The sequence below is a fragment of the Myodes glareolus genome, chromosome 7, assembly GCF_982192425.1.
Source record: "Myodes glareolus chromosome 7, mMyoGla1.1, whole genome shotgun sequence".
NCBI classification, from domain to species: domain Eukaryota; kingdom Metazoa; phylum Chordata; class Mammalia; order Rodentia; family Cricetidae; genus Myodes; species Myodes glareolus.
The window spans coordinates 17,141,639-17,167,465 of record NC_142032.1 but is presented as its reverse complement, the minus strand read 5'-3'; the positions used below and the strand labels follow the sequence as shown (position 1 = coordinate 17,167,465).

Genomic DNA, 25,827 nt, shown 5'->3' with positions numbered 1-25,827 from the left:
TCCGCTAGGCCTAGCCAGGTTACAAGAAGCATCAGGGATCCCACCAATTTTTTTTTGTGGGAATTTTCTTGCCCTGTTTCTACCTCTCTCTCTTTTTTTAAAATCACCCTCAGGCCAGATGGAGCTGTCCTTTTCCTGGAAGCTGTCCCTGGGAGGGATGCCAGCTTCCCCACCACCACCATCTCGGTCTTGATCCACGGGACCCAGGTGGGAAGGGAGAAGAGGGAGAAAAAGGATGGAAAGGGAGACCTGGAAGACTCTCCCCTCCCCCCTCCCAGAGGCTTCCAAACAGCAGGGCCCTGTTTGCATTAGGGAGCAGCTCAGATGATTAAGAATGGGGAGATAATTATGTGTCAAGATGATGTAGCCCAACTCCGCAGTCGGGCCAAGGTAGCAAAGCAGCTGGCAGGCCAGTTAGTTGTTGCAGGAGGAACCTCGGGCACAGGCTGTACACACACCCAGGTGTGTCCTTCAACTCTTGGGCCAGGACTTTGGGTAAAATGGAGACTAATCTGAGGGAGTGCAAAGTATTGGGATAGATGTTCAGGGACCAGACCCCAGAGGGACTGAGGACCAGGTGCATTTTCTTATGGGAGACTCCTAAATGTATCAACTATATTGACCCTCCTTTGACCTCGGATGGAGTGCCATTTCCCTATAAGTGTCATAGCTTAAGGCAAGATGGGTGTCCCTCTGCCCTGCAGCTACTCTGGTTTCCACTTCACAACATGGCCTGTTCTTTAGTTCTAACCACGTTACGGTAGTGGGCATTAGCAAGGGCAATACCTGCAGTGTGTCCTGGCATCAGCGCAGACCTTCCTTCTCAGCAGTAGTTACTGGTATCACACAGGTAATAACCAGAATGTGACTGGCACTGGCTCTTGGAATGTGGACAGCATCACTGGTATCAGTGGCAACCATGGGGATATTCAACAAGGACCAATCAATCGGTTTTGACCCAGGGTTGAGGTGGGGAGCTGATCGAGACTGCTTCCCAAGCTCTGACCTGTAGGGATGGGCAAAAATTCAGACTTTCTTTAGAGAAATGTGGCATTCAAGAAGCTTGAACCCTCCTCCTAGGGATCCAGGACCCTAGGCAGAAAGACCAGGAGGAGAAAAAGAAAATATACATGAAGGACCTAGGACACAGGCTGTCAATGCCCTGTTGAAAGCTTCAGTTCCAGCCTATGGTCAAGTACGGTCAAGAGCTTGTGTCCCTGGGAATCTAACACACATAATTCCCCGAATATTACACACCTTGTCTCTTGTGGTTGGAAGACAGGGTTGTACCAGCCCATCTATAATCAGACTGAGGAACTCAAGCCAGGCTGGGGGTGTGGCTAAGTGGTAGAGTGCTTGCCTAACAGGCATACGGTCCTAGGTTCAATCCACAGCCTGGCAAGCAGCTGCTTTCAGCCACAGTCCAGTGCATTGCTGTCCACTGGCGGCGCTGGTGAAGCTCGGGGAAGTTTGGTAACTTGTCCAAAACTCCAAATGAAGTCATATGGTGACTGTGGGAGGGAGTTGTGTTGGTGTCAGCCTTCGATCTGTGGGCTTGCAGGAGGCCGTGATTTTGTATTGCATTAATTAGGTGTATAATGAATTGTGCAACAGGGTGGTGCCAAGCTGGTGCAGTTGTGCATTTGTAGGCAGGACAGGTTGCATGGCTGCAAAAGGCCGAGTCCCGTCACTGCGTGAATAACTCCCTTCTGCCTGGATGACATTGACACAGGAAGAAGATTGTCTCCTTGGTTAGTGCCCTCCTAGTAGTTCCCAAGGGGCTCAGGTGACATGAGCACACGAGGGGACGGAGCTATGGGAATGATCAACACCTGTTTAGGTGTCCTAGGCTGAGGTGGAGAAAATTCCCACAAACTCCGTATCAGGAAGGAAGGAGCAGCGCTGCCTTAACTGTGACCACTGGACTGAAATCCTAGAGCCACTCAACTGTGTGACCTTGGGGAAGTCATTTCACGACCCCAGCTCCTTTGTCAAGTGGGGTAGTAACAACCATTACTTCTTTTGTTCGTTTTTTGTTTGTTTGCTTGCTTGCTTGCTTGCTTTTTGAGACAGGGTTTCTCTGTGTAGCCCTGGCTGTCCTGGAACTCACTATGTAGACCAGGCTGGCCTTGAACTCAGAAATCTGCCTGTCTCTGTCTCCCAAGTGCTGTAATTAAAGTCCTGTGCCACCATCACCTGGCTCAACCCTTATTTCTTACGGAGAAGTTTCTAAAACCTGAGGTGTCTAGAGCAGTCTTCTCAACCTGTAGGTCACAACCCATTTAGGGGCCAAATGATCCTTTCATGGGGTCACCTAAGACAATCAGAAAACACAGATTTTTTTTTATGATTCATAACAGGAGCAAAACTACAGTTATGAACTAGCAATGAAGATAATCTTACGGTTGGGGAACACCACAACATGAGGAACTGCATTAAAAGGTGGCCACATTAGTAAGGTTGGGAAGTGCTGCTCTAGGGTGTTAAGACAGCTCCACCCTGGGCGATGGGTCACTGTGTACCTAGGCAAAAAATAATCTAATAGGCAGGTTCAGACTTCACAAGGAGGAAATGAAGCCGTGAGAGAAAGAACTCTATCTGGGCCTACACTCCCTAACCCCAACGGGGCTCTTTGTCACTCTGAGATAAAAATAATCTGGAAAGAAGGAGGCAGTTGGCCTCACCTGCATGGTTGAGACACCTTTGCCTACCTTTCCCTCCCAGTTTGCCGTTCTGTGGTCATCCAATGGGCCACTTGTCATGTTTCAGCTTCCACTATAGTTTCTCTATGCATGTAAATATGAAAGTCCCTTTCTTTTTCTAATCGGGGGCTATGGCTCCCCGTCTTTCTGTGTGCATTTTTATTCCTACATGCAAGTTTGTTTATTTACCTGTGAGAACATATGCTTGTTTTCTGAACCATATATAATATTTTTATGGTTTAAGTCAGTGCATTGTGTGTGTGATGTCGCTGAGATCTTTGGGAGTTACGGGATGTGGGATGCCACATGTTGAGAAGGCATGCTGTTTTCTAGGTAATTCACCTGCTTACAGAGAGTATTACATGACCATGCTGATATCAGTAGCCAGCAGAATCCTAAACCAGACCTAGGTGTGTTGAGTGTTCATGGTCCTGGGCATGGACCTGCATATAGTTTAGCCCCAAGAACCCATTGGTATCAGCCTACATCTGTTGGCAAATCAGTGAGTGGGCTCTCCTAAGCCTACCCCTGAGAGTTACCAGGCCCCAAGACTAGGGAGACTGAGGCAGAGAACTAGTCCTTCCCACTCAGGCTGTGTGTGATGTGCAGCTCAGAACTTTTGTAGCTCTTTGAAGAGGAGCCTGGTCTCCCAGTTTGGGGATCTGGCCCCCATCGACCTGCCTGTCCTTCGGGATCTCTCAGTGTCTGTCTGTCTCTTATTTACTCTAGTCGAGGTATACACTGATCCTGCCCACATTAGAGGAGGTGGAGGTTTGCATCTGGTCTGGACTTTAAGAGGTATGAGGGCTAGTGGGAACATGGTGTGGGGGTCAAGGGGGATAGCTTGGGGGTGGTGGCTAGAGAAATGGGTCCTAAGGGCAGACAGCCAACTGGAGGCAGAGGCACAGACCTTCCTGGGAGCCTTACAAAGCTATCAGTCTCTGTGCCTGGATTCCTTCCACCATGGGCCACCGCAGAGATTTGGGGCTATGGCCTTGTGGCCTAGAGGGTCAGTCGCTCAGTGGATGGGGGCAGTTTTTCCAGCCCTTGGAAAAACAAAGAGTAGATCGGGTAGTAAAACAAAAGCAAAGGAGACCTGGAAGCACCTGACAGCCCTAATTCATCACGGCCCAAGTTTTTTCCTGTGTTCCCATTATATTTGTTTGTAAAAGTGGAAATCAATTTTGAAGGTAATTTTCTGGAAAGAATGGAAGGGAGGTGGGAGGGCCGGATAAGGCAGAGATGGTAAAAGGAAAAATTTAGGCCAGGCACAGCCCAGGGGCAGCTCTTGGCAAGGTGAAAGAAAATTGCATATTCAATCTCCATCCATGAATCTCCCTCACTGCTGCCCGCCTCCTGCTTGAAAACAATGAAGGCTTTTTCCCAGCGCTGGGCAGGGCCTCGTATCAGCCTCACTTTAACTTCAGGGTCATTAATTCCCTGATTATTGAAGGAGAGGAGAGGGTTGCAGCATCGTCAATTCCAAAGGCACCCCCCATGTGATCAGCCACTGGCTGGGGTGGATGGGGGCAGCAGGGTGAGGTGAGGTACTTCAGAAGGGGGTGGGGAGAGAGGAAATGGGGGAGCCACCTGGACTGGGGGGCAGGAAGCTGGGAGGAGGGTGGAAGAGGCAGTCATTACTGCATACCTCTGTTGTGTTGTTATTGCAAATTAAAAGTAGCATGTTCCACTCCGCAGCTATCTTTGGGGAGGGAGGGGCACTGAGGGAGGTGGGGGATCTTATCATTGCTTCTTCAGCAGACCAGCAGTGGTGTCACCGTGTGAGGTGACATTTGAATTTACAATTCCGCTGAGAAAAGCCATTAATTCACAAATTAACATTTCTCCCTCTCCCTCTCTCTTTAACACTCTCTCCCTCTCTCACATGGATGTGCAAGCAATTGAAAAGACAAAGGAAATAGCCTTAAGGAAGAGACTTTACTGCTAGTCTGTCTGTGCTGAGATTGCTCCCCCTGCTTCCAGATAGATAAACCAATTACCTGAGCAGCTCTGCTCCTGGCCGCCCGTGATCGCCTCCTTTTGTAGGCTGCCTCCATGGCTGGCTTACACTCGTGTATCTCATTAATGGAAACCAGGCGAGCCCTGGTCACCGAGCTCTTCCCAGCTGTCCTTTGGAGGAACCGTGGGAAGAGAAGCGGTGTGAGACAAGAGAGGCAAGGGGGATCCTGGGGAAGAGGAGAAGCTGTCCTGGCCTTGGATCTCTGGGTACAGCTTGCTATGATAGCAGCTTCGGGGTGGGTATGCAGGTGAGCACAGCTGGACCTGAGAGTAATGGGGGCTGGCATTTAGAGATAGAGACTGTAAACTGAGTCTGACTTTCTCAATGCCTTTGGTCTCAGAGACTGTGTCATGAGAAGGACACGAGGAAGTTTTGCTGACTGCAGGCTGTTTCTGTGGAACAGGATACAGCCTGAAGGAGCTGGGAGAAATGTTGAGAGGGGGTCAGAAGATACCGTAAGGTTGCACATGTTGGGCCAATAAGATGAGATTGGACTGCTTCTTTAGCCTAAACCAATCATCTGGCACAATTGTGCCCACCGAATCCTCTCTCTCTCTCTCTCTCTCTCTCTCTCCCTCTCTCTTTCTCTCTCTGGTCTGGGAAAGAGTTCAGTGAGAGTGAGTTGGCAAGAGAGGAGGATGCTATCTGATTTGTTTCTTGAGAATGCATAATCCTCTCCTACCCATAAGGAAGTCTCTCCAAGACCCCTGGCAGACACTTGAACTCATGGAAAGCTTTACATCTATCTATACAAGCTTTGTTTCTCCCAATGCATACATACAAAAGTTTAATGTATAGATTAGGCACATTTAGAGATAAGCAACAACGATAATAAAGCAGAACAATTTTTATGATAGTTTGCTATTGTGAATGTTAATCCGATAACTGAGACAACCACTGAGTGAACAACAGGAATACACTGAACACAAGGATGGTTTGCTCACAGGGTGAGATTGAGCAGACAGCTCAGTTTTATCATACTGCCAGAAAGATATATGATTGGAAACCTATGAATTGTTATTTCTGGAATTTTCCACTTAATGTTACTTATTTTATGTGCACTGGTGTTTAGCCATGGGTGTCAGGTCCCCTGGAATTGAAGTTACAGACAGGTGTGAGCTGCCATGTGGTTGCTGGGAATTGAGCCCTGGAAGAACAGCCAGTGCTCTTAACCACTGAGCCATCCCTCTAGTCCCATCCACTTAATATTTTTAGATGGAAGATAACTGAAGCCAGGCAAAACAAAACCTGGCATAAGGGAGAACTAAGGCTCCTTGTGTATCACGCTGGGGTTTTATGGCTGTGTGTGTGCTAGATGCTACCTTGCCTGTGTCACAGACTCTGCCTCAGTGCAACAGGTCCCTCAGCAGTCCAGAAAGCAAAGCCCGATCATGGGAGCCCCCATCTAGACAGGTGCTGGGGTTCAACTGCATTAATAATTTATGTTCATCTCCAGCAAAGACTCCAAACCTGGCTACTGTCCAGTTCGAAAAAGAGTTACGTTCAAAGGTCACTAAGACTCCAGAGAGAGAAACCCACTTGTGAACGTTCATTCGTAGTTCTGATTATACGTTCTTGATAACCAAGGAAATGAGACTGGCTGTACCTGTGGCAGGTTCTTTTCTATCTCAGTTAGATCGCGTATTTCAGCTGAATTCTCTTGATAACACTGGCCGTGAACCTGTGACTCTTCAGAAGTAAATGCAGGTTGTATCGCTGTCTTACTAAAGCCTTCGCGCTGGGCTCTGTGCAGAAGTACCTCGTGTTTTTTCTGTGGGGAAATACAACGTTTAGCCATGGCTGTGCGGGATGGTCACATGCAGAGATTCGTAGACCTATACTAGAGATGAAAGTCATGTTGGTATATTTCCCTTTTCCCAGCTAGTTTGTGGTGTTGTGGCTCAAGAGTGAGTTACTTAAAGTATTCTGAGGCTCGCTACAACCGTGTGCTTTCTCTATGCACTGACAGGAGGAACAGAGAGGTTGGCAGCCCCGGGAGAGGAGGGACTGACTTGCTGCAGAGGGCATTGTTTGGCTCTCCCTGCTCCTGCACACTGAGTGTGGGTCACACGTTCAAAGGCAAACAGGTCCTCCATGCCTTTCCTTATTGTCACCCTCACACGAGAAGCCATCATATCAGAATATGTCTGCCATTCCCCATCTTCCCCTAGGTAGCTGCCCTCCAGCCCTGTAGGCTGGTTTGGCTTCTCCTTCCCCTTCCCAGCAAGGGTGTCCCTGGAGAAATCCCCTGCTTCAGGTCTGCTCTTCTCCCTCTTCCCTCCCCCACAACAGGCTCTTCCCTTTTCATAGGAAGGTCAAGGAAAGCCTTGACCCTGCTGCTTCTGGGCCCACCTTCCTGGGTGCCCCCATCTTCTGCAGACCAATGGTCAATGGGGAAAGACAGGCAGCATGGAACCCCTCGGAATGGATATGAAGAAAATGAAGGGTTGAGAGCCCCAGGATGCTGGCAGCATTCTAGACTATTGAGACTAGAGAGCGACCCTTCCTCATCCTGCCTTCCTTAGAGCCATGGCGACCTTGGGGCTGTCTGGGATCTCATTTTCTGGCCCACAGCAGTGGAAACGCCAGACAGGCTGGGAGAGGGTGGGGCCTGGCGCAGGGGCTGGGAGTCAGTCATGAGTCTCAGAGCCTAGTTGCAGCAGCGCCAGTAATTCAAACCATCCTGACCCTTCAATGAACCCAAACCTGCTGACCTTGACAGCACCACACAAGAGGCCTCACAAACCTGCTGCAGGCCAGCCTGCTTTCCCTCCCTTCCTAGCGGGCCTGTGGCCTGGCTCCCAGGTGGCTCCTCATTTGGCCATCCTTATGAAATGTCAGCATCCCCTCCCTCCCTGAGGCAGGCCAACTTCAAAGCCCCCTTTGTGCTCATCTCCTGGAGGTAGGACGTGGGCATCCCTTGGAGCCGTGGAGGACCCTCGACTGTGGCCTTCTCCCATCAACGGACAAGCAGAACTTGTACCCGTCCATTCTGCTCAAAGCTCAACCCTAGATTTCATCTTCTCAGGACTAGATATAGCACATGTACTTGCACGGTGTGTGTGTGTGTGTGTGTGTGTGTGTGTGTGTGTGTGTGTGTATACAACCCACGCATGTATATGTTAGGATACATACAGGGGCAGAGAAGGCGATGGAGACAGAGCTGATGGGGGAGGAAAAGAGAAGCCAGAGGAAAGCAGCCCCAGGAACCTGCATTAAAGTAAATGCAGGTTATGAAGTTTATACTTTCCTCCTCGGGAGAGCTGGATTCCATCCAACAGCTGCTCCAAGCTTGCCAAGTGGTTCTAGAAGGAAAAAGTGTGGGCAGGAGAGTGAGTGAGCCAGTGACAGGGGGAGAAATGCATGGACACTGTGCAAATGCTCAGGTGGGCACACACGCGCGCGCGCGCACACACACACACACACACACACACACACAGACTGAGGAAGTCTGAGAAGTCAGGACAGAGGGATGCAAATGGTATGATATTTGGAAGGAGAGGCTCCAGGAGCCCCTCTTTCCTCCTCTCTCCATGCCCACCAGCCACCTCTATGCCCAGCTTGGGCAGTGTGACCAGCCCAAACACTTGACGGTATGGGCACTGGGTGGCTGTCTGGCAAACTGAACCAATGACATTATGGGCCAGCTGGGACAGCCAGTTTGTGGAAGCCAGTAAGGGACAATATGGGTCTTCATTCCCATTGGGCAGTGAAAATGAAAACTTGGCTGAGGAAGGGACCAGAATGTGCTATCCTTGAAACTTACCTCTTCTTCCGATGCTGGTGATGTCCACGTGGGCTCCCTGTAGCTACTGAAGACAGCTGGTCTCTAGGGCAAGATTATTTGAGACCTTTGCTTTTCTCCGAGAATTCTTAAGGAAATAAATGACTGGCAAGGTGAGGCCATGAAAGATCTCGAAGGGACTTACAATCAAGTTAGAGTAGCAGCCCTTCCAGACCTTTCTGCCGACAGCACAGGGCTTGCTCTTGCTTAATGTGCACTAGGAATATGTGAATGGCCCGGAACTCATAACTTTATTATTTTTATAATGATACATTTTGTTTTTCATTAGCAAATATTAGTTATAGATAATGATGGATTTCAGTATGATATCTCATACATGTATATTTTTATTATATATATTTAATAATTATATATAAATTATATATATTATATTATATTTATATAATATAATTTAATTATATATAATATAATATAATTATATTATATTTATATATTATAATGTTTTCTTATCCCCTCCTTTCTTCTAATCCCCTCTTCCCAGCCAGTCCCTTTCCTCTTCCATTGCCATGGTTTTCGTTGGGGGGGGGTTAGTTTTTCTGTTTTCTTCCTTCTTTCCTTCCTTCCTCCCTTCCTTCCGTGTGTGTGTGTGTGTGTGTGTGTGTGTGTGTGTGTGTGTGTGTTGTATAGTATATATCCTACTGAGTTTAACCAGGACCTGGTTAAACTTTTGAGAAAAGGGACTATCAGGGAGAATGTGGCTGAAAGGGAAGAGAGCCTTGACTCCGATCTGCCAATGAGATGTCAGCTTGCCACCCTGTCCCCATGTCTCTATTCAAGTTCTGTCAGGATCTGGGACAGAGGAGAATTAGGGAGAGAGTCCGCAAAGGCACAGAACGGAGAGAAGAGGGGAAGTAGGAGAAAGGGGGAGGGTGGGCAGGAATTGGTGATTGTGGAGACCAGAGCCTGCTGGATATGCCAGCCGCGGAGTTAAGGCTGGAACTGTCCAGGGATGGCCTTGGTCCTTGCTGTCCCCTGCTCTCTCCTCTGCCCTCTCCATTCAGCCCTCCCCTCCTCCCTCCGCACATCTTTATTGGTTCTGGTAACAGCCTTGATTTGCATGTCAGGCAAAACCTTGCTACACACACAGAAAGAAAACCCCAACCGTGGCGGTGCGGCAGTGTCAGCGCTCGCTGTTGTTCGACAGTGTAAAATTAAATTAATAAAGCCCCCAACACAGGAAAACATAACAGGAAATTAATGGCCTTTACTGTTGCTCTGATGCAGTCATTTGCAACCCTGCTTTCCGCACCAAAGACTTCATAAATGCAAGCAGTTTCTCTAAACAAGCATACTTAGGGCGGCCTGGTATGTAATTTTTCGCCTTGCTTGTGTCCTTAGAGCTAACAAAGCCCCCTTCCCTCTTAGCTTTAGAGAGGTTTCGGACCGGTTCTGACCCAACTGGAGCCCACCAGGCAGAAGGCCCCAGTCCCTTTTGGAGGGGTAGAAGGAGAACTGGGGTTCAAACAGGGACTCCTCACTCCACGAGCCCCTCCCTGCCCACTGAGGGTAAGCCATCAGGAACTCACCCCTAGTGCTCCTTCCTCCCGTGGGTCTGTCCGCTCTCCCACCACCTCTGTGTGCCCTCCTATTGCCTCTGGCCTTCATCTTCTTCTCCCCCATCTCTATTCACTGAGCATCTCCAACTTCTTCATACAGGGGCCACACTCGGGCTGGCTCTGCCTCAGCAGCGGGTAACCTGCGGGCTTTTCTGGGATGGAAGAGGAAGCCAGCTTACCCAAAATGAGCCACGTAGCTGCACTAGTGCAATTTTCTGGGTTCTAGGCTTCCTCTACTCTGTCTGTGGTCAATAGGTAGGGTATTGAAAACACAGGAGTCCTCTTTGAGCTTTGTACCAGTGTAGGCCCCAGTGCCCACTGTGCTGGAAAGGCAGGGCTTCACAGGCTGGCCGCTCACTGAGAGCTGACCCTCGCGGCTATGCACTCAGGAGGGGTGCAGGGAGATGACAAAAAAAAGCAAGAGTGAGCAGGCAGCAGGCCTCCCCTTGGGACTGGCTGTCTCCAGAGACTGGGAGAGCGGTGACAAGGGAGAATCCCAGATTCTTGAGGGTCGTTGGTCTTGCCTGCCTTTCACCATAGAACCCGCCCTTTCCGCAGCTCCGCTTGCTGGACTACAGCCTGTGCATGAACACGGGGCACAGCTGAACAGTGCCCGCTGTTTGCAGCTATGCCTTTCTCTGCTTGAGACAGAGCATAGGACAGGAGCCCACCCCACACCTTTCTGGCTCTATTTTGAGTATTTACAATATCTTGCGCAATTTGAGTTTTTGGCAAAAGATTTAGAGGTCATGACATTTACCAGGACCACAGTGGATGGTGATAAAGCACCTTCATTTGATATCTGTCCTTCATTGTCCCCTCCCTCCCTTCCTGTTTCCTTCAGTCATTCCACCCTTTCTGCCAAGCTCTCAGCAAACTCTGAGCTGAACCCTGGGTGGATTTCAGCTTCCCTTGTGATTCGGTTCCTCCCCTCGAGGGAGTTCCCTCTCCATCCTGGTCACCTGTCTCTGGATTCGCGAGCACTGAGTCTCAGGGACAGTCCAGTCAAGGCCAGGTACTTTCCTGCAGAACCTCTGCCCCTCTCCCGCCTGGAGACTCTACACCCATAACGTAGCCTAAGATTACATTCGATTTTTTAGCAGCCGTGTCAGACTCGAGCACATATTAAGCTCATGGTCAACTAAAACCTCAAGATCTTTTTCACATCAATTGCTATCCAGCCAGGTCCACCCATTCTGTACTTGTGTAATTGATTTTTTTTTAACCTAAACATAGGGCATTCCATTTATCCCTGTTGAATTTTCATCTTGTTGGTTCAGGCTCTTAACTCTACCCGAAGAAAGTCATAAGGATGTCTTCTGTATCACAGTCCAAGAAGTCCTGGGAGTTTTTCCTCCTCTTCCTCCCCCCTTTATCTTCCATCTCTTCTTCCTCCTCTTTCTCCTCTCTTTCCTTTTATTGTTATTCTCCTTTCACATGAAGAAAATCATGTGGACAAAAGTGAAGCCCTCCTCCCAGCACTGTAGATACCACTGAACTCGGCAGTCACCAACTATCGCCCTCTTCCTGCCCTGTCCCTCTCCCAGGGAAGGGAAGAGGTGTCTTTGTCAAATGTTAACATATTCTATATCCATGTGGTTTTCTTAATAAATAAGTTAAGAAAGAAAATATCAGTGTAAGAAAATTGGGCGCCTGCTTTGGAAAGATGCATGATTGACTTACAGAGGTAAATGGGACAGTTCTTGACTTCGAGACGCTTATCATCTAGTTGAGAGACAGATGCACAAATGCTGATGTGCACACGCCACACAGGAAGAACATGACTTATGATGTGATCATGGCAGGACGGCTACAAGGAATGTTTTACAAGACAAAACAGAATTGTGTCTTCCAGCAAGGCAATTGGGCACATCATCATGGCAGTGGGGGTGGAGGAACATTTTAATGTGCCACAACTTACTCTCAGCGAGTGCATTCAGGTTCCAGGGTATCACCTTTTCTTTTCTAGTCCCTGAAAATCGGTGGTGTAATATTCGGTTATTTTCAGAAAAATACCCAAAGCCTAAAACTGAATGCATTGCAATGTCATTTGCAAAATCTTCTGAAAATCACCGTCTGTACTCAAGGACTCAGCAATAGCAGTTTTAGGATTCTTGGTTCCTCTGAGTCCTGAGATCTAACAGTGACCTGAGAAAGTCAGCACATGGGAAGTGCCCTCTCCAGCTCCCTGGGCTCACACTGGGCATTGTTGCCTTTTCCTATGGAGACAAAGACAGACTAGGCATTCCCTCTTTTCTCCTCTCCTCCCCTCTTCTTCTCTCCTCCTCTCTTCTTCCTATCCCTTCCCTCTCCTCCCCTCCCCTCTCCTCTCCCCTTCTCTCCATCTCTTCTTTCCAAGGTTTGAGGCCGGCATGCCTTCCTTTGCGACCCTGCTCTAAGCAGAGGAAGACCCTTCTGCATTGTCTCGGCTCCTTCTGAGTCTTTGTCTTCCTGCAGCCTCATGCTACTCTCACCTCTCTCCTTGGTTATGGTCCCTCCTTCCATCTGTTTTGTACCCTTTTGGGGGGCAGGGTGCATTCGTCTGACTGTAAGTGCAGTCCATGCTTATTGTAAAATATTTGGACAGGACAATACATTTCTAAAAAAAAAACCAAAAATCTATAAGCTCATCATTGAGTGATAACCAGTGTTGAAATGAGGCAATATTTTGGAACCTTTTCCTCCTATACATGTGCAACTTTAGATATGTAGTTCTTAATTAAAGCTGGAGCGCTGCTCCGCACACAGCTCTGTGTCTTGCTAGTTTTACTTAACGTTATATAGTAGCATTTTCACATGTCATTACATATTCCTTGAAAACATGATTTTTTTAATGGCTGCATAATCTTCCACTGTTCAATGTACATGTCCTTTTAAAGTCTGGGCTCATCATATTTTAAAGCTTAGCCGTGTGCGGCAACGGTGGTTTCCCTAAGTGCCCTTCTCGTTCCGCTCTCCCTTTCTCCAGTTCTCTTCCTTCATCAGGTTGGTCATTTAAGCTTATGGAGGCAGAATTGCATCCTTCGGAGCATCTGTCATCTGTGGGGTTATATCTTCATTTAGAATCTCTTGACATGAAGTTTCATGTGTGTTTTCTCTTCCTGTGGGATTCTGTCAATGTCCCTTTCCTTTGCCTGCTTTAGACAGGTGGCTTTGCCCCCAGATCCCCATCATTTTCCTTTAATCCATTTCTCTTTCTTGGCCAGAGTCAAGGGATAGGACAAGCGACCATCTCTGTGACACAGAACTGCTACCTAGCCTCTCTGAACCTGCATTTTGTTTTGTTCTGATTTTATCTCTAAGATGGAATCAGATCGAAGCATCTTCAGGACACACTCAGCAGCTGGAAAGTGTGAGAATGAGGCCGCAGTGATAACGTCTATCGTTGCTTCTTTTCTCCTTCTCAAAAGTAAAATGGTGGGGAGGCAAGCTCAGGGCTCATCCACCTCTGCCCTGGAATCTGATGAGTCAGTCAACATTTGAGAACACGTGCATCAGTCTCCATGCTAGGTTTACAAAGACGAGAAAAAGGGGGGGGGTCTCTGCTTTCAGAGACAGTTGAGTAAAGAGAGCGAGCATGGCAATGTAACTGTGCTGCATACAGAGGTTACTTTTGGCTCTGGCGCTTACTGGCTATGGTAAGCTGTTTGGAGCAGTCACCTATCTTTGAAAGCCCTCAGTTTCCCCAGGTTATGAGCTTAGGTTCCAGAGGTACAACAGAGAGGCTCTGCCTTCTCTGCTGCCATTCATTATCTGCCTCATGTGACCTTGGGGAAGTTCCCTGACTTCCAAACTTCTATTTTCTTACCTGTGACATGGGTATAATAAGAGAAGCTCCCTGATAAAGTTTTTCTTATGAACACTGAATGTGTTACTACAGTAAAAACTTCTGACATGCACCGATTATACACTTAGAACATGCTATTGTTCTACGAGGTAAATCCATGTGTTTTTGTTAAGCATAGGGTTTGGTATCGTACCAGAATCTAGGTCCATGTTATTATTATTGCTACAGCAGAGATTTGGGTAGGTAGCGTTGGAATACTGAGAAAGGAAAAAAAAAAAATCAATGTTGCTGTCAGATGACCCCCAGCCTTTTCGCCTGTATCTAAGGAAACTCAGTTTAGAAAAGCTCACAGGATTTGTCCAAGGTCACAAGAAAAGTGAGCAAGAAAAGTCAAGACTCAGCCCTGGGGAATGTTACATCTATTCCAGGGCCAAGTCTTGTCTTAAGGGTGGAACATCTATTCCAGCCTGGTTTTAAAGTCCCTAACATAGTGTCCCCAGAAGTAAGTAGATATGGGTAACCATAGCAAGCCTGAGGTAGGGATACTACCAGCCACCCCAGCTTCTCACCCTAGGGTGAACCCACTCAGTGTTTAGAGGCTGGGTGTGGCCAAAGGTAGAATGTGGGGTTTGCCACGGCTGGTGGGCTGGGCAGACCTAACACTGCCCAGAGCCAAAGCCTTTGGCAGATTCCCAAGGGCTCTCTGTCTCTGTCTCTGTCTCTGTCTCTCTCTCCAAAGTATTACTATCTAGCTCTGACTGTCCTGGAACTTACTCTGTAAACTAGGCTGAGCTTACACTCACAGACAACAGCCTGCCTCTGCCTCCCAAGTGCTGGAATTAAAGGCAGACCCCATGACTCCTGACTTTCCAAGGTTTTTTTTCATGACTTCCAAGCTTGATTTGGTGTTTGTGGCCAGACCAAACTTCAAGGTTGTCCATCTGAAGGTGGGAAGCACTAGGGTACCACATCCTATCTCCTATCCAGGCCACTGCAGGACACAGTGGCACCTATTCTCTCTCTCTCTCTCTCTCTCTCTCTCTCTCTCTCTCTCTCTCCTTTTCTCCCTCCTTCTCTCTTCTCCCAGGCTTTCCTGTCTTCTCTTCCCATCTTTCCCATGTCTGTTTTCCATCCAGACTTCCCATCCAGACTCCTTTGCTCATGCCCCTTTGTTTTCTTGGCTTCTTTCCGCTTTCTTCTGCCTCCTCCCTTCATTCCTTGCTCTTCTCCCAGTTCTGGGGAGCAATCTCATCCCTGTTCCACTATCAGATGGGGGCCCAGGTCCTGCTGTGCCACTGTTATGGGGGGTGGGGCCGGGGCTGCACAGGCGGACTGCCCTGAATGACAAGAGGGATATTGATCGCATTCTGAACTCAGCCCAGCAGATAGAAGGTAATTAATGACTCCATTTGCCTCAGTACCGGGGAGAACAATTGAGTTTGAAACTGCAACAACCGGCAGCTGGGGAGACTGGGGGACAGGCTGGGGGTGAGCCCTTCTGAGGGGGAAGAACGTGGAGGAAATAAGGTAGAGGAATAAATTTAATGCTGCTGCCCCAGCCTCTGCTGTTTTCTTCCACACTCTTTGCCCTTCTGTACCAGTTCTTGCGGTCATGTTGAACTTTTCCACAGCTGTTTCCTTGTTTGTAAAACTGACCGGACGGGATCTCTTTCTCAGGTGCTTGGTGAGGGAGGGCTAGAGGCAGTGTGGCAGGTGTCTTGAGTCTGTCAGAGAGGGCCGGGAGTGAGCAGTAAATGACGGCTGTGCTGAGAACGGTCAGACGGCAAAGGCAAACTTGACTTTCTTAGAAGAAAGAGACACTTCCGGCTTTAGATCCAGGCTTTGCTACTTACCAGCTCTCCATGTTAGACAAAGCAACTTGCTCTCTGAAACTTATTTCTTTATCTGAAAAACAATGATGATGATGGTGACGATAACAAGAACCTAGTAAAGTTGAACAGATTTAATATGTTTAAGTGAAAGCGTACTGTTTGTTTTCCCGTGATCAGTGCACCTTTGTGTTTGTTCTTAGGAAACTAAAGCTCAATGCTAGAATGCTTGCCTAGCATATTCAAGGCCCTGAGTTTGATCACCACCTCTAGAAGAAAAAAAAGTTAATATTTTTATATTAAATTAAAATTTATATTAAAATTTAATATAAAAGCTATATAGTTTTTTCCTATGTTAAAAAGTTTCTTGGAGGCTGGAGAGATAGCTCACTGGTTAAGAGCATGTGCTGCTTTTATAGAGGACCAGAGTTCAAGTCCCAGCCCCCAAACTAAGCATCTCACATTGCTTATAACTCTAGCTTAGGGAGAGCCCATGCTTTTGACCTCTATAGCAGCTACATTCTCATGCACAAACTCTCACACAGGAAAAAACCCATGCCTATATAGCATTAAAAACAAAAATAATCAGACAGGTGGTGGTGGTGCACATCTTTAATCCTAGCACTTGGGAGGCAGAGGCAGGCGATCTCAGTGAGTTCAAGGCCAGCCTAGTCTACAAAGCAAGTTCCAGAACAGTTAGGGCTCTTAACAAAGAGAAACCCTGTCTCAAAAAAACGAAAACAAAAGAATAATTTTAAAAGTTCAAATCAATCCCATTTGAAGGGATTTAGTGCACTGCCCCAGCTCACCTCACCCTGAGGGTATAGACTTTAGGAGCCCTGGTGCCTTCTGACAAAAGAAATGGTTAATTCTGTCCTGCTCCCATAACCCACCTCTCTTGGTGAGTGCACGGCTCCATCTACCTCCTTTCCTTCTCACTGACCACTTTTGGAATCCAGGTGAAGGTAAACACAGGGAAGAGAGGATACATTTCTCCTCTGTCTCCAGCACAAGTCGTGGTATTCAGTGACTTCCCACTCACTGAGCTGCTGAGACCTTACTGGACGTTCCCATTTGTGACTGACCAGATTAAGGGTTCTGGCCCGGGGTCCAGTCTGAGATGGTGTCTGCTCCAGAGCAGCCCATGAACAGAGGAGGTGACAGTATTGACAGGATAAGGCTGTTAGGAGGTGTTCAGATGGAGGGGTAAGACGTTTCCCTTTGTGTGTGTGTGTGTGTGTGTGTGTGTGTGTGTGTGTGTGTTGGAAATTGAACCCAGAGCCTTGAGTACATGCTCTATCACTAAGCTCCCCTGCTAGTCCTGAGATATTTTTAAATAAAGATTCTAGAGGTAATACATGTCATTGCCCAAAGCCTAGACAATGGAGGACGGCAGAGACAGAAAGAAGGCAAACTTGCTTATATCAGGAAGAAGCCACAGTGAGCATGTTGGGGCAGTATTTCAGTGAAGATGACCTTTGCATTCATGGTTGTTCTTCTTTACACGGAGGCTTCCTACTATTGAGCTGAGCGGGCAGTATTGTCTTTCAGATCAGCCTATAGCTTAACCATTTGCTGAAGAACTTCCTTGTGCTGGGGTCCTTGGTGGCTATGCCCTAGAGTTGGCCCCTAACCCTTACACAATCTGTACTTCAGTGACTCTGAACCTTAGTTCTCTCGAAAGTTAAAAGTTAAAATTCCTAGCAATGTTGGGTAATTGTTTGCAAGCCCAAATAACCCAAGATCTGTGAATAAATAAGAAGGCTCTAATCCACCTAGAGCCTGTCCACCCAACTAGTAGAACCCTAATCGTCTAAGCAGTCTGTGCTCAGCCAGCGCACACCACAGGGATCAGCCTCACTATAGAGAAAAGTACCAGCAAAGAACTGGGGGTGCACCTTGAATAGGGTCAAGTGATGCTCGGCTGGACCCCTGGCTTCAGTACCTAGTTCAGAGTAAAGTAATTTAGAAGGCAAGCTCTCGCATTAGACCGGACTCAAATCCTGACTATCATTTACTAGGGGCATGGTCTTTAATAAGCTACTTAATGTCCTTTGTCTTGGCTTCCTTATACATGAAATAAGTGCCGTGGAGTTTATTTCATGGCATTGTTGGAAGGATTAAATGAGCTCTGAAGTGCAGAAGCATTGCTTTTTGGTCTTTGATTCTTTTGAGATAGGGTCTCACTAGATAGCCCCTGCTGGCTTGGGACACCCAATGTCCCTGCTGTAGCCTCCTGAATTTTGAGATTCTAGGCGTGCATTGCCATGCATGTTTTAGAATTCTTTTCATTATTTTGTTTGTTTGTGTGTTTGTTTGTTTTATAGTCCTGGAGACGGGATCGAGGGCCTTGAATGTGCTTTGTAAATGTTCCCACTGAACCACATCCCAGTCCAAGGGGCTCCTGATCCTTGGGCAGTGCTAGAGTGTCTGGCAGGAGCCAGGGGAAAGCAGGATTGACTCATCAGTGGGAACTGTTGGGCCAGCACCCAGTCATTTCCCTCAAATGTTGAGGGAAGCCAACAACAGCATTTTTCACCTCTCTCTAAAAGCATAGCCTGAGTCTTGAAAGAAATATTGTAAATAGGGATTGTTCCAGAAAGTTCAGAACATACAGACACCATACTCCAGCCTTCTTGGTACAGGGCAGTGAAATGTAGACTCGTGTAGATCCTGAACCCTGTCCTGAAGCAGCTTCTGCCACCTGCTCTCGGTGGCAGCCCTTTGATTCCAAGGCTAAATTCGGCCTGGACTAGGAACAGTGTTTTCTGTTAGCTTCGGGCACTGCAGGTAAGTGGGTGGCATTCCGGAGGCAGGAAGGATTTCCAGGGGACCTGAGGTGATGCTGCCAGTAGCTAACAGGCAGTAGGACTGACCTGACAAACGGCAGCATGTACTTGTGCTGGACCAATCAGGTGAGACCGGCCAGTCTAGAAAATTTCTGCCAGGGGTCTCATTCTGAATATCACAAGGGAGAGTCTCATTCATTCATTCATTCGTTCATTCATTCATTCCGTGAGCACCTGATATGTGTCGTGCCTAGCATAGAGTTACAGAAATCCATGGTCCCTGCCCATAGGAACTTTTTGGGTGGGGACTTGTCTTTGCGATTGATGCTACCTAACTATTCTCGTGTGTTCCTTCGCTCTCACTCAAAAACTTAGGTCAGGACACAGTTCTGACTCTGCCCATAGTTTCACAGCTTCAGGTGATAGCCCTTCAGGCCCTGGCTGGCCCTTGCAGCGGCCTCTTCTCCAGACTGCCTGAGTGCTGTCTCCATGGCTTCTGGGAGGGCACTCCAGGTGGCAAGCACTGCCAACCTCTTTCTTTTACTCCACTTTCCCACCCTCTTCTTTCATGGTCTCTCCCCCTTTCCCTCCTCTTCCTAGCCTCCCATCTCTCCCCCTCCTAGCTCCAGACCCTCTCCAAAGCTGGACACTCAACCGCAGCACCAGGTTCCATCCTTCTTGCTAAGCTTCTTCACGCTGTCCAGCGCCTCCTGGTTTCTGGTGTGGAAGGTCTCTTCCTTTTCCCTCTCCCTCTTTCTGCCCTTCCCCTGCTTTTCTGCTTGCTTCTTGCAGAAGCGCCTCCTCCTTGTACCTTCCTGGCCCATGGTCCCTCCCACCTCCTTTCTTTGCTTCTGTCTTTTCTCTCTCTCTCTCTCTCTCTCTCTCTCTCTCTCTCTCTCTCTCTCTCCCTCCCTCCCTCCCTCCCTTTCCCTCCCTCGCCCCGCCTTAGCTCCTCCCTCTTCCTTCATTGCCTTCACACAGAGAACCCAGTGACAGCCCAGGCCTGTGACTGAGTTGGAGAGAAATGTCTCCCTGCCTCCCACCAGTGGCTGCACTCCTCTCCCTGCCCTATAGCTCACTTACCACACACACACACACACACACACACACACCCCACAGTGCCATGAGTCCCTCTACTGTACTTCACTGCTCATCAAAACCCCACCTTTCCAGAAGAAGATGCTTCCTCTGGGGCCTTTCTTCCCACTCGGGGACTCCCTGGGGACTCCTCCAGCCTGAGGTCAGAGTTCTCCACCAGCTTTGTCCTCCATCACCAGCCACTAGCACATTCTACCTGTCTGCCCTACTTCCCTTCTCCCTTCCTCAGTCTCCACCTCCCAGTGCCTCCTCTTCCAGCAGTGAGCTTCCTCTTTCCTTCCCTTCCAGCCCTCCCCTGCTTTCCTTTGCTGCCTCTGTAACCTGTCTTACCACCAGGGCCAGTGAGTACAAAAAAATAAATAAATAAAAAGGTCAGTGAGCGGAGGGAGCAGCAATAACCCCTAAAACAGTACTATCAGTGGAACATGATTGATCAATTGAATTCCATAGCGGCTGAAAAATGTGGGATTAAGTAGTGTATTATACGCACAATGAGTTGAGGCATGATGTTCATTTCAAGTTCATTTCGCCGGCCTCTGCCACCAGATCAGGCAATCAATAGGGGCAGCAGATATCATATATCACCTCTCTGCGGGCTGGGGAGAGAGCGCCATAATCTCTCGCAAATTTAGAGTGACAGATTTGTCAAGATCTGAAGGGCCCCTGAATAAATGAAGGCAAAGAGACTCCTCCAGCCAGTGACCTGAGGACAAAGCTTTAGTTCAGCTCCTACACACACACACACACACACACACACACACACACACACACACACATATATCTCGGTCACGGGGTGAAGCAAGCCACACACAGGCATGTACACAGATCCACACAGAGGCATGAAATGCCTCTTGCCACATGTGTGTGCTCACACTCATACACATATTTGAATGCATGCTCACAGACAAATGTACCTTCTGCTCCCTAGGACCCATTCAGTAGGAGCAATAAATACCAAGTCTCCTGATGCTGCTCTCACTGGGCCCTGGCAGCAGGGCTTCCCTGGATAGCAGGAGGGCTACAAGCAGAGACAGTTAGGCACAGTGGGCCATGCAGACGGTGACAGGCAGTGGAGGTGGGGAGAGATGCATCCTGGAAAGAGAGGCTCGTGGGAGAAAGGGGGCATGGCTCGCATTACTTGGATGCACGCGTGCTTTCAAAAGAATTCCCACTGTCATTCATACTATTCACCCAGATGTTTATTACATACACATATATGCACAGAGAACACCCACACAAAGGGAAAAATGGGTATACTGTAGTCCAGTTTCCCTACAGGGTCATACATGGTTCCAGAACCATGCAGAAAAAAAATACATCCACAGGAATGGCACCAAGGTTGCCTCTGCCCACCTCAGACTCATCTTTGTGTGTGTGTGTGTCTCTCTCTTTCTGTCTTTCTCTCTCTCTTTCTCTCGTTCTCTTCCCTCCTCTCTCTCTCTACATATTTCCTCTCTCCCCTCCCTGCTCCACACTCTTTCTTTGCTCCTGCACAGTATGGTGGGAAGATGGGAGGTCCTTTTGGAAAGCAGTGCCTTTTGCTCCATCTGGGCGGCCAGCAAGGGAGGATGGCTGTAGATTGAGGTTAATCAATATGTAATACTTTCTATGGTCTCCCAAATGATACTGTACAATGTTACTGTATATAATGCGATATTGATTATATCATATCATATAATCACCTATAAACTGATATATATAACAGTCCCAGAGGAATACCCTGGGCCCTAAAGCACAGGCTGGCCCCAGGTCCAAGGCTCCCTAGCTTGTCATGGGCTGAGGGAAGCCAAGGAATGGAGGGCTGGGGCTGGAAGACCAGGAGAGTTGCTAGGTGAGGGCTCAAAGGGGCTGTAGGGCAGGCGCTTTGTTCTCTGTATGCTCTCAAGGCTCCAAGTGACCCGACACTGGAAGGCAGGGACAAGCAGGGCAAGGAACAGCAAACGAGGACAATGGAACCTCACTTGGAGACCAGACTGCTTTCTGACTGGAAACGGGCTCTAGTGGTCACTGTCCAGTCCTTTTCCCATGGACTAAGCCTTGACTTTTGGTAGAAACCTGATGGAATACCCAGGTGTCCTGGGGAATAGCTCCTACTGAGGCTTGAGCCAGGACCCTCCAGGGGGGAACGGTGCCCAGGTCATAGCAGTTCGCGTGTTCTCTGGAGTCTGTCCAGGGTGCCAACCGTACATGGCTCTTTGCTCTGTCTCCAACCCAGCCAGGGGACCTCAGCTTTGCTCTCAGAACCCTTCCTCCTCGGGAGCAGTTAATTACTTTGCCCAGACTCTGTGTTATACTCAGCTTCAGAGATTTGATGATTTTCAACCCTTGGAATCCGTGGAACTGAAATTTATCTGAACCCAGTTCAATTCTCCACAGTAATGCCTGTCTGGAAACCCAGCCCCTCGTCTAGATGACTCAGGCTGGGGGATGGGTGGAGGTCCTAAGAAAAGGAGGCCTTGAAAACAGCTTCGTGGGATCCCCTGGCTCCACCTCGACCTAATTTTTCTTGTTCACACAGCTATGACCTCCCTTCTTTTTCTCTCCTCGACTCTTTCACGGCTCTGACTTCCTCAGCCAGGTCTCTGAGGAAGGGCCAGACACTTAGGCCTCTAGGCCTAGGCCTCCAGCCTCCTCTAGTTTATGGACTAGAAGTAAGGGACCTTAGCAGGGGCACGGGGTGCCAGGGTCCTGAGCCAAGTGCCTAATCATTTACCCACCGCATCCTTCCTTGTTTCTGCTGGCCTAGTGCCCATGCCTTAAGTGTCTATGTGTTCCCCAGATGTGTCCGAGGGCTCTGTCCCTAATGGAGACTCCCAGAGCGGTGTGGACAGTTTGCGGAAGCACCTGCGAGCCGACACCTTCACCCAGCAGCAGCTGGAAGCTTTGGATCGGGTCTTTGAACGACCTTCCTATCCAGATGTCTTCCAGGCATCAGAGCACATCAAATCAGAACAGGTGAGAGGGGAGCTTCCTGTTCACCCAGAACAGAAAGGAACTGGGTGGAGCAAGGCCCCTCTCACACCAAACACCCAGCATGGTGTGCGTTCATATGGCTACCGTGTGTGCGCTGTGTGACCGTGACAGCACAGACCAATGTTAAGGCATAGCTTAGAAAAATAATTCCAGTATGGAGTCGCTGAAAATGATGAGCTCTGGTGAAAGGATAAATATTGTCTCTATTCAGAGTTTCCGATTCCTTATGAAGGGCAGCGTAACATTCCGCAGTCCCCCTCCCTAGCTCTGCGTTCTGTAACCCTGGTACAAGGACAGAAATATCCTCTTGCTCTGACCCTGAACTCACGAGGTCCTACAGAAAGTCTGTGAGGATCCTCTTGTCCTGTGTCAGAAGGAAAGCCCACTGGCCCACTGGCCTGCCTTCTAATGCATCCACCTACTCTGAACCCAGGCCAGCCGATGGTTGTCTTAGTCGCCCACCATGCCCACAGACACAGAAACGCACAGAGCGCAACCCAGTCTGGCGCATATGCCACATCAGCAAAACACACCACTTGGAAGCAAATTCCCAAGGACCTCATTTCAGGGCTAGCAGGATTGCTCAGAGGGGAATGGCACTTGCCACCTAAAGCTGGAAGCCTGAGCTTGGTCCCCGAAACTCACATAAAGGCGGAGGGGAAGAACTGACTCCACAGACCTGTCCTCTGCCTTTCACAGGTAACCTAGCAGTCCTGCAAACCCCGTAAGTGCGCATGCTTCCCAGGTCATCCGGTCAACACTCCTCTAGCACATGCCTCCACCCGCACATCACCATAGCCCCAGCCTGCCTACATATATGACCTAGGTCAGGCTCCGAGGGCAGCAGAACACAGCCTGCTGTGCATACACTCAGGCTTGCGCGCTCACCCACATGCGCACGCCTGTACACTGGCAAAGCCCCTCAGGCTCCGCATAGCACACTTACACTCAGAGACTCCAATAGCTCCTAGCCTCTCGACTTTCTTCCCGCCCGGCCTTTTATCCCATAAGCTGTTTGTCTTCATAAAACAAAAATCAAAAGTCTTTTTAAGGTGCCCTGAGCCATAAACCAACAAAGGAGGAGCTGGCCGAGGCGGGCGGCTCAGTGCACCCTCCCCAAGTCCCCGGCTGTATTACAATGAATAACCTTTATTTACTTTCATTAGACTATTAAACACCAGCACAGTCATTTTTCCCCCTGAAACTCGGAGCAGGGCCCATAAAGCAAATCCGAAGCCTAATTGAGTTCATTTTAATTTCTCTCCGATCACAGCGAATTACTCTGGTGATAAATCAGGGGGCAGCTTCACCCCCAGTAGAAGGCCTAATTTGCAGCTAATTACAAAACTGATTTCTACAGGAAGATCAATACGAGAAGGAATTGGAAATGACGAGGCAATCCCGTCCAGCCAGAGAGGGGAGGGGGTCCTCTGGGGGGGCCAGGAAGCGGAAGGAAAAAAAACGGACCTGAAAGAGCAGAAAATCAGTTTTAATTTAACGTAATATTAATCAGAGCAACTTTTCCTGCTCTGTGCAGGCTCCTGGTCTGCCCAGCTCCAGGGTCTGGCTTGGTGGTGGCTGTAATAAAAAGGCAATTACCCAAGTGTTTCGGGCAGGACACCCTTTCAGACTCAATGGCTGGCCCCCTCCCACCCTTCTGTTAGCCATGTGGACTCTCCCCCTCCCCAATTTCATACCCCAGTGCACAGGCAGAGAGCAAAGGGCCCATGGGGCTGTCTTTGTTTGTTTTTTAAAAAGGGGCGCCCATACCCCATCAGCCAACCCAGCAGTGCCAGGCTGGAGGCCCCACGAGGCCCTTCCTCCAACAACTACCTCGGCCATGTGTCAGGGACCATCTCTGCTTCCCAAGGCTCCTACTCAGAGGAACCTGAGCACCCCACACTTCTCAGCAAGGGGATCCCTATTACTATGCTCCCCGCTGGAGCTCCTTAGGCAGAAGCTGATGAAAAAACTCCAGGAGCGCTGTGAACTCCACCTCCAGGGTGGACTACCCCGCCACTCTCTCCAAACTCTCCCCCCGCCCCCCGCAGCCATCTCCTTCCGCCCCATCTGGGAGGGCTCCAGGGTCCTCCTCTCCATCTGCACACTGCATCTTCCCATGTATACACATCAATAGAGAGCTGTCACTTTTCTCTCTCCTCCCAGGGGAATGAGTACTCTCTCCCGGCCCTGACCCCTGGGCTTGATGAAGTCAAGTCAGGTCTCTCTGCATCCGCCAACCCCGAGCTGGGCAGCAATGTGTCAGGCACACAGACATACCCCGTCGTGACCGGTAAGGGGGCTTCCAGGAGGGTGGGGTGCTGCTTTCAGTGGGGTGCCTCGGTTGATGCCATCTGGGGCCCAGTGTGACAAGTGGGCCCCCTGCCATGGTATCTGCAGAATGAGAGAGAGAAAGAGATGGAGAACCTTCCTGAACAGATGTGTGTGGATGTAGGCTTGAAACATTGTGGTCAGGGTTCTGGGCTTCAGCCTGAAAAGCGGGGGCTAGGGGCCTGCGTTCCTTCCTCTCTCTCCCCAAGTTGTCCAGTCTTCCCAGTCTTTGGCTAGGACATGTGCAGAAGAATGTCAGGGCAAATAGGCCAGCTGAGGAAAGTGCCTAAGAGGTCCCCAGCCTCTAGCCTTCACAGTTCCCTGTCCCCAAGGGTGCCGAGACCCTTGTTTTCCTCTCTCATGCCACTAGAGTAGCTGTGGCCTGGGACCTGAGTGTGTAGTAGTAGCCCTGTAGAGTGGAACACAGTTATTGTGGCCTTTCTGCTTTCTTCTTCCTGGAGAAAGCCACCGAGAGGAAAGGCGGATTTCAAGGCCAGGGGAGGTCAAATACAGGACAGAGGCACCCCGCCCAAGCCTTCCAGGGATGAGAGTCGTGGAGGCGCTGGAGTGGCCACAGAGGGGAAAGCTGGTAGAGAGGCCTCAGATGTTAGCTTCAGAAGGTCCCTGGCGCCACGGAAGGGTTTCCAGGCCAGGAGAACTCTAGTAAGAGAGACACACATCGAGGTGTTATTAAAATTCACCTAATTATTCTGGAGGCACTAAAGCCAATGTGCCGTTTGTACCTTGGGAGACAGGATGATTAAGAAGGGTCTCGGTGGGGATTAGGCGTTACCTGTGAGTGAGCTGAGGCTGCCTGGGGATAGGGCAGCAAGGCTGTAGGCAGCCAGCATCTCATCCAGGGGCAAAGACAGGGAGCAGGCTCGGGCCCTGCTGCAGGACAGGGCTCTGTGGTGATTGTTGGTGACTTGGTGACTTC

General features: G+C 49.2%; 1 protein-coding gene and 1 long non-coding RNA gene across 9 annotated transcripts in view; one reads left to right on the top strand and one right to left on the bottom strand.

Moving 5' to 3' along the window:
- The window catches only part of Pax2 (paired box 2), a 79,336-nt gene that overhangs the window by 35,485 nt on the left and 18,024 nt on the right, over positions 1-25,827 (top strand). For 4 of the 8 annotated variants that reach the window (XM_085693977.2, XM_085693978.2, XM_048439160.3 and 1 more), the window contains exons 6-8: positions 3,432-3,500; positions 22,366-22,541; positions 24,726-24,852. In XM_085693977.2, the coding sequence (XP_085550103.1) occupies positions 3,432-3,500; positions 22,366-22,541; positions 24,726-24,852 (372 nt within the window). The remainder of the gene's footprint in view (positions 1-3,431; positions 3,501-22,365; positions 22,542-24,725; positions 24,853-25,827) is intronic. The other 4 variants (XM_085693979.2, XM_085693980.2, XM_048439158.3 and 1 more) reach the window with 1 other exon arrangement.
- The window catches only part of LOC125403633 (uncharacterized), an 84,021-nt gene continuing 81,989 nt past the window's right edge, over positions 23,796-25,827 (bottom strand). Inside the window, exons 3-4 of the long non-coding RNA XR_015003318.2 lie at positions 24,840-24,953; positions 23,796-24,026 (exon numbers count right to left, since the gene is read on the bottom strand). This is a non-coding gene — a long non-coding RNA (uncharacterized LOC125403633). The remainder of the gene's footprint in view (positions 24,027-24,839; positions 24,954-25,827) is intronic.